The 8,767-nt window shown below is 38.8% G+C and overlaps 1 protein-coding gene across 1 annotated transcript in view; it reads right to left on the bottom strand.

Annotated features, from left to right (window-relative positions):
* Positions 1 to 3,187: 3,187 nt before the first annotated feature.
* The window catches only part of CLVS2 (clavesin 2), a gene marked incomplete at its 5' end in the record, with an annotated part of 47,758 nt that continues 42,178 nt past the window's right edge, over positions 3,188 to 8,767 (bottom strand). The window contains 2 exons of the mRNA XM_084203308.1: positions 3,188 to 3,524; positions 8,038 to 8,258. Coding sequence (XP_084059434.1) covers positions 3,437 to 3,524; positions 8,038 to 8,258 — 309 coding nt within the window. The 3' untranslated portion in view covers positions 3,188 to 3,436. The remainder of the gene's footprint in view (positions 3,525 to 8,037; positions 8,259 to 8,767) is intronic.

The raw sequence follows: 8,767 nt of genomic DNA, 5'->3' as shown, positions 1-8,767 counted from the left end.
ATTTTACAGCTAATAACTATTGGGAGGGAGTCTGTGTATTCATTGGAGCTTAGTGGGTCAGATTACCTGTCTCTATAAAGCCAAGAGTCTATTGACATCTCTGATTACAAGTAGGTTTTGGTCATGGAAGTTTCCATAATTTTTCCATATATTTTTAGACATTTGCGTCTTGGAAAAGTCATCATGTAAGAGGATTTTTTTAGATCTTATCAAAGGTCCAAACCTATCAATTTTTACACTTTTTTTTTTTTTTAATTCTCCTTTTTTTATGTAGTTGGACAGGTATATCCAGTTTCTCCACTAAGTTCCTTATATTGCAGGATATTTTTATATGCATATCAGCATGCATAATTACAACAAGGTTTTATTCTATCCAATACACAAGAAAGGTAAGAAATTAAGAGGAGTTCCTCCCAAGCATGTGCATTCTGTTTTCAGCACTTCAATTCTGCTATAAAAATTAGACAGCAATTCCTATGATAATAAAGATTGGAAAAAGTTTTCAGTCCAAATTCAGCTAATAAAAATTGAACTACCTATAAAGATTTTCTACAAGAAAGGTGGAACCCTTTATGTACCCTGATATGTAAAAGAGAAATGCCTTCAAAGAATAGTGAGAGCAGGTAAAGTAGATTTATTTCTTTTACCCATTTCCATATTCTTTTTCAATGTCACAATTGCAATTAGCACTGTCAGAATTTGATTCAGTGAAATAAAAGCTGCAGCCAAGATGACCTGTAGCCCAAGTCTTCAAGAGAGAGGATCTAATTGAAAAAGCAATTTTGTTCTTACCGAAATATGAGGTCCCAGTTACACAAAATTATAATATATCCTACTTTCACTTTCTGGAAGTGAGTATGTATTCATACTCATTACCTTAAATTGAAAAGACATCAGAAAATATTATATAAATTACAGTTAAGTGCACAAATAAAGGATTTTCAAACAAAAATTTATAAGCTTCAAAACAAATTTCAAGCTTCATACAGTGGAACAGATTTGCATGTTGTGATTAGACAGGTGGTGTACTCTGAAATCAGCATTCTGCTGATTCTGTCTTACACCACTCTGGCCCATGTATCTAAAAGGATCCATGAAGATTTTGATCACCACTGTGTCACAGCTTGTATAAATGTGGAGTACTGACTAAATCCTGAAGCCCTTATAAGGAGAAAATTTCTACTGATGTTTTAGTTTTATCTGATAAGAATTATTAAATCATAACCATGGCAATATACTATTCTACTAACCAGAAGCGTGGAAATATATAACATACATTCAAAGATGGCACTTATGCGAATACTGGAGACACATCTCACTTTTACAGCATGATTTTACAAGGAATGTGAAAAATACAACTGAATAAAAGAGTACATAAGAACTGATCAGTTTTTCAAGTCTCTCAAACCACAGCAGTAGTATTAGGACAGTTTCTACTACTGACAACTTTTTGAACAGACTGATAAGAAGTTCAGGCTCCATATCTTTCCTCTCTGCGTTTCCTAACACATGCCATGAAAACAGAATTAGGAAAGCAGAAAGGCAATGAGTTGTTCAGACAAACTCCTGCAAGCTGATGGTATATTAGGGCACACACTATTTATCAGTGCTGCTAATGACATGTGAAGTAGGAAAGCTTTATCTGTGATTTGCCTGGGCTAATCAAGGGTGATGCTGGAATAGTCAGGGTCGTCTCAGCCCTGAGAAATGCTGAAGCTGCCACCATAGGAGTTACAGCTCAACTCGAGACAACACACTTTCAAGTTCTCACTCTCTGCTCTTAACCCATCTCAGTACCAAATCTTACAGCTGTAATCATCCTGGATGAGAAGAAGCGACCTACAACCAGTAACTTGGAAACTTCACCTACCACTGGAGTGAGGGAAGAAATGTTTTAAACTCTAGCACTCAGGAGGCAGGGTTACTGTGAACTATCACCTCCAATGTGCTCAGTGTTTTCATAACCAATCCCTGCACTGCCTGAACATGCTCTTACAATACCTTTAATTATTCAGATGTCTTGCTGGGTATCCTGAGTGTCTTCCCACTCTGTCGATTTAAGTCCTAATAAGAAATTGCATTCTCACCTCTGCACACACATCAGCCAGCACACAGAGATGACACAGCCCCTATGTTTCAGCAGATTTACCCAATCCCTACTGAAACCTGTTGCCCTTTTGAGGTAAAATGTATTTCTCTATTATGGCACATGTTCAGTACATATATTTACACTACAACCAAAACAAAGGTGTTCCAAACTATAGGCTGAGATGACTAAAACTTATTCATATTAATCTTTGCTTGGAGTGGGATGCTGTTGATCTATGGAAAGGTTTACTATAGCAATAATGACAGTGTCTCAATATACAATCTATAATATATCTAAGTACATTGAATAGGTATGATTTCTTGTATAAACCTTCAATGAAATATACTTATCTAACAATGTCACCTTGTATGCTTGTCAGAGATTGGTAAATATATATATATATATATATATGTATCCAATCTCCCAGTGCACAGGATTCAGTGACTAACCTCTGCTGCCAGGCTTTACTTTCAGATACTGGTTATTCCACTGTAGTTAGAGGACTAATGTCTCACTCCAAGGGAGAACAGAGTTCTGGAAAAATTCTTGATGTGCACCCAAAATGCAAGAGAAGTAACTCCAATGTGTCCCACATTACAACACCCAGATTAAGGTACCAAGCCAGGTTGTAAATGAAGAGTTAGGGAAGAAACCTCAGAGACCCACAAAGCTAAATGACAAAGCTATCCGAGAGTTGGTTCCAGTTCACCTGTGATCTTTCTCACAATGTACATTGTTTATGCTAAATAACAATCCTAGACCCCCGTGTTATTTGAGAAACCAATTCCCACAGTTAGGAAACATTGCACCAATTACAGCATCTCCCAATGCCATAATCCCTCTCCATATTCCCTCTTTATCTTAGCACACTATATGATCATTGCAGAAAAAAATTTTTGTCCCATGGGAAGGACAACACTTAATTGCCTTTGATATTTTTCTTTGTTCAGTATGTTTCTCTCTGTGCATGTGAGAACACACATGTTTTCTTCTCTTTTTTATGGTGCGCTTCACTGACATATTTAATAGTCACTTATTTCCATAGCACTTTTTTACCATAACTTACAAAGTAAAATTGGAGGATTATATTGTATTTACAAACAAGTTGGCACTTACAGAATAAATTATTGATTCCTTTTCTTTTTTTTATTTAATTTTCTTTTTTTTCTCCGCTTCTTTTTCACCAGAGGGCTTCCAGAATTCAGGCAGAATAGTAACACCTGCTGCCAATATGCTACATTAACATGAGTAAATAGGATTCCAGCTGTTACAGTCTTTCCCAATGATTTTCTTGCTGCTGAGAGGCAGTGCCTTCCACCTCAGTTCATGTCCAATGCTCAAAAACTGTTAGTCAAGTGAAAGCAAAGGCTGCATGTTTTCTTCCTCATTCTTATCCATGCGTTTCAGCACCCCAGGATCCACAACTGACTGAGACCTGCAGAGGGACAAGAGGTTTATGTGACATTTCCAGATCAAGACAAATGAGGGTAAACCTCAGCTTTCTTTTGTTTATTTTAATTTCTATCAGGGTTTAAAAATAAGGGTACAGCATTACCCAAGCATCTGATCATTGCAAATCATCAGGAAATACTCTCATGGAGGGATAACAGGGCTCAGGGCTGATCTGTAAATATGGGAGCAATAGGTGGAATAAAGTGGATTCTCTCTTCAGTGAAATTGTAAAGCAAGGAGTATCCTCCACACACGAGCAAACTAAGCTGTCCTCAGTAGTGGCTTAAGTACTGACTGTCTCTCCAGAAGGTTATACAGCAGTGGGCTGGTAAAGAAGGTACAATTCAGCCACCCAGCTGGCTAATCACACACTGCAATTAGCAGGATGTGTTAGCTGGAAGCAGAGGTTGCTCGTTTTCTGAATAGCATCTTAATTCAACAGTGTGAGATCCTAAGTCAAACCTAGGAATGGTGCCATGGTTAGCAGGATTTTTGAAGCAGCACAAATGTGTCAAACTGACTTTTCAGCTCAACTGAACAAGGCAGGGTAAATTCACTGATGATTGTAAAATTTCTCCAGATTCTCTGATTCAGCCCAGAAGCATAACATAATACCAGTGCCCTGCAACAGCCATATGTGAGAGGCAAACAGGAAAACTGAGTGTCCAGCAAAATCAAAATGTTCCATTGAAAACAAATCCTGGAGTGTTAAGATGGAGTCTCACATTGCCATGGCTCAGCTCATCAAAAAGCAGCCACTTCTGGGCTACAGTAAATGCAACCCTGGTTAGATGTTTCCTGTAGTGAGAAAAATCTCAAGCAGGAAATGCCTACTTCTCTTTCCTTCTGTACAGATTTGAGATGACTAAAGAGCATGTGTACATCTCTACAATGCAGGCATTTATTTTTGATCAGTAGAAGCACACTGAGCCTGCAGCATTGCTACAGATTTGCCCATTTAGAGGGCTACAGTGCAGAGAAAAACCTTTATAAATTCTAACTTTTCCTAAGATAAGCATATGGAGTCAATCCCCCCCTCTTATAAACTGGCATCCTCCAGTGAAACCAATGAATGAGACTGATGAGGTCCTTCTCAAAAGATTTAAAGAAAACTTATAAAAACACAAGAAAAGAAATCTGACTTAAAGCCTAGGTGAAAACTGAATTAAAAATGCTTTTTTAAAATCTTCAGCACAAGGTACCGTGCCAATGCAAAGCTGATTGAAAATTTGCTGGTGGGAAGCTGCACTCATGGAAAATCCAGTTCATCATGATAAAAATTGCTGTGGAAGCAAATTAACTTCAAAGGTTTGCCAACTGGATTTAAGTGCTAAAACTGAGCCTTTTCCCCAGCTGCCAGTGACTGAGCAGACAGGGTTTCCAGTTCTCACCTGGGGAGAACTGAAGGGCAGCTGGAATGCCTGCAAACCCTGCCTCCAGTTCCCAGTCAGGAAGCTGAGGCCACTAATTCCCAGGGCCTCCAAAACCCCCAATGCCAAGGTAGGTGAGAAAATCAAACTGCACAAATCCTGACCTATGGTTTGTAAGCTCAGATGCCCAAATGCCTTGAAGAAGAAGGAGACAGTTTGCACTCAGTTTTAAACAGAAATATACTGTCATGCTTCATACCATTCAGCAGTAATTCACAAATGAAGGCATGTGAAAGGAAAAACATTTGTTTAAGTTGATAGCTCCTTCTCTTCTGCCTACATCTCCCAGATAAATTTACAGGCATTACTGAATATATTCCGAGAAAACACAGTGGGCCTGAGTTATACTGCAAAGTCCCATTGCAGAGGTGAGGAACCAAAGCACACCTCCTCTGCAAAGTTCATCAACACAGACACCTGCCCTGCTGGGTTAGGTGAGAGGAGGATGCAGGTCTCCAGCTGGGTCCCTCAGGATGACAGCACAGGTGACCACAGTCACAGGCTAAACCTGACTGCTGAGACAGCTGCAATGTTGCCAGGTGACAAACACAAGTTCTCCCCAGAAGTCTGTGCATTAATCCCTCCTTTTACCCATCATCCTCCTCCCAATCAACCTTCTTTTCAAGGTGAGGTCATGCAATTCACCGAAAATTCAAGGAGATCTGGAGGAATGTTAGTGGTTCCCACTGGGGGCAAAAAGAAATGGGGGGGGTGGTAAGAAAGAAATGAATTCTCAGTAGCAGTTTGGTTTTAGAAAGACATTCTTCCAGGAAGTAAACTAATTTTAAAATGGTAAGCCAAATTAAACAACATCATTGTTGGAGATCTGTAGATGCTTGTGAAATTTGTTCTAAGCTAAGCACTTTTCATTGCCTTAGTCATGGTTCTTTTATATGTTAAAAGTTTTATGCACTAACATATACTGACTGTGGGTTTAAACTGAGAGAAACAATCCATCAGTTGCTGAATACAAGTTAAATTTAATTTTTAATGAAATAGAATCTATCTGGCTTATCATAACTTTTCTATTCATGTTTTAACAGAGTCTGAGCACTTAGTACACTGAAGTCTTGGGACTTTCTGTCAGTCTTAGCACTGGCCCAGTAAGTCTACTTAGTACTTTTTATGTCCAGCAGCAGGGAACAAGGATTCCAGCAGATGCTGGAGGCATGCTAACTGAGAAAGAATGCATAGAAAGAGAATAACTTTTAGCATAATATTATACAGATACAGATTTCAACATATTTATTTTCTGCACTAAGGGTTCTACTGTGTTAGATCACCCAGAATGAAAGAATATCAATTTAAGCTTACACTGAAGTGTAACACTGTATGAAAAGAGTTTTTAAGAACAAGTTAAATGAGAATAAAAATTATTTGAGAAAGAATGAAGAATCTGGTCAACCCATTGCTTTTCCACTTCATAACATTCATGCCCAGGACAATCTGGAAAACTCTGCTACAAACAGGATACTCCAAAAGGACTTGTCACAGGCCTTCTCATATCTTATTTTGTTGCACCCTTGGATGAAATTATTTACTCTCACAGCATCATTTTACAGCAGAAAGACTTCTGCATTTCAGTTCCTTAATTCCATCCTTCTGTCTAAGACTGTTCCTCTGTTGTCTGATAATTCTTGTGTTATGTGCAAATCATATATAAGTGTATTGCTCACCTTTCCCCTCTCCTGGCTCTTTTTCTCTGCCCCATTTTCTCCATTAATTGTGCTAGTTACACATTTCTAGCTTCATATATCTGGGCATTGCAGATTTTGGAGGCTCTGGGAATTTATGGCCAAAGCTCCCTCACTGGGAATTTGAGACCAGGTTTGCAGCCATTCCAGCAACACTGTCATATAGTTTCAGAACCTTTTGAACTTCTTATCCTTGCTCATTCCTATCCAATTTCTTGCTATTTCCCACCTTCAATAAAGTGGAGGCTTTTTCAACAGAAAATCCTTAAACTTTATTGGATTTTTTTTTTAATTTCCTATAGCAATCTTATGTTTTCTCCTCTGTTTCCACAAAAATGACTCCCTTTTAAACCACACTGTCCTTCCCAGTCTAGGCAATACTTTCCAGCCAAAATAATATTCCTGGCTGAGAAATCTGAAAATACTTTATCCTGTTTGATCTGTTTCCTGAGTTTCTTTCCCTTCTGTATCACATGCCACCTCCTGAAACTGGGTTCTCAGCCTAGCATATCCTAACTTAGCTTTAATGACTATATATATTGGTTTCTGCCTTGTTTGTTCTTTTCTGATCCATTGCTAGGCCTGTCCCTTATAAGCTGCACTCTGACTTTTGCTGCCCTTTCTGCTGCCCTTTCTGCTACTTTTTCTATCACAGTTGTAATCTTTACCCTTTTCTCTCCTACTGCCCTGGCAAGCTTGGATCAGATTCACCCCTTCCAAGTTAATGACATAGCTACTGGAGAGGTAACTAAGCTCTTCCTATACTTTATTTTGAATGGTAAAATGCAGCAAGAAATTACAGTGTACCTTCTCAAAGAGAAGAATATCAGAATGCCAGAAGGTTTACCAGACTTGAGTATAACAACTGGCACTGATTTCGGTCCTGGTTCTCCTCATATTTTCTCAGGCATGCAGTGACTGTGACTGAAGGTTCAGATGCCATAAACGTCCTGGCACCTACAGGCTGGTGGATACCAGGCAGTGGGCTATGAGATAGAGGAAGATAAGAGCTAACATCCCCACCCAGAAAGATAATTGGTCCAAATTTACCCTCTGCACAGAGGCTTAATCCAGCTATTATTGTTTCTCTAATAAGTACTCTAGGCTGAGGTAAGATAGCAGCTTATTCCAAAGACAGCGCTGTGTATACAACCTATATGGCACCACAGAAATAATCAGCTGCACTGAGTTCACAACTCACATGTGTAATAATCATGGCCATGATCTCTCATCAACACTGAACTTTTTAAGAAAGGGGAAAAAAACCAAATTGTCTTCCTATATGATAGACTGAACTACCTACAGCTTCATAAAGGAGGAAGAAGGCAAATGTTAATGGCAATACTAGAAGACAGCAGTACCTTTAACTCACCTTTTCATGGATTTGGGAGAGAGGTCCTTCTCTATATCCTTTGCAGGAGTGTTGTAGGAGTCCGCGTTGCATTCACTGTCATCATCGTATTCATGGTCAAGCAGAGTTCTTGCCCACGTGCCCATGTCATAGGGGGGCAACATTCCTCCAAACTCTGAAGGCAGGATCTCAGGGTGTATGAGCTGATGCAGGCTGTTGAGGTTGTTACCATGCAGGAATATCTGTATGTACACATGCAGGTAAAAACACAGGGGTATCACCAAAAAACATTGAAGCCCAAATGACATCATCATTATTAGGAGGATATTGTACAATTTAAACATTCTGGTTGTGCTAGCACAGAGGAAAGGACACGTCACCTCTGCCTTAAGCATGGTCATACTACGTTCATAAATCTCCATAGTGATTAAAGCATTAATAACTTTAAATGTTTACAGGTGTCTGGTTGCTAGATTGACAGAATATTAGATAGACAAACTGCCTTGGTAATCTCTTGTCAATTGCTCTCCCTAATTCTGTGAATTAAGTTAATAAATTAAGATTATAACAAATGAATAACAATAATATATTCCTTTCTGTATATGGTGAATATATTGGCTTCCAGCATGTAGCCATGAGTTCTATAAATAAGATAAATTGTGCAGTGTAATGATAACAGTGCTGGAAATATTTTCCTCCTTAGCCTAGCCACCAGTAACTGCAATTTATACTTGATAATACATGAAGTAAG

The sequence above is a fragment of the Fringilla coelebs genome (genome assembly GCF_963513975.1).
Source record: "Fringilla coelebs genome assembly, chromosome: 3".
Classification (NCBI taxonomy): domain Eukaryota; kingdom Metazoa; phylum Chordata; class Aves; order Passeriformes; family Fringillidae; genus Fringilla; species Fringilla coelebs.
Note: the sequence above shows the minus strand (reverse complement) of the source record. Positions and strands in the feature narration are given on the sequence as shown.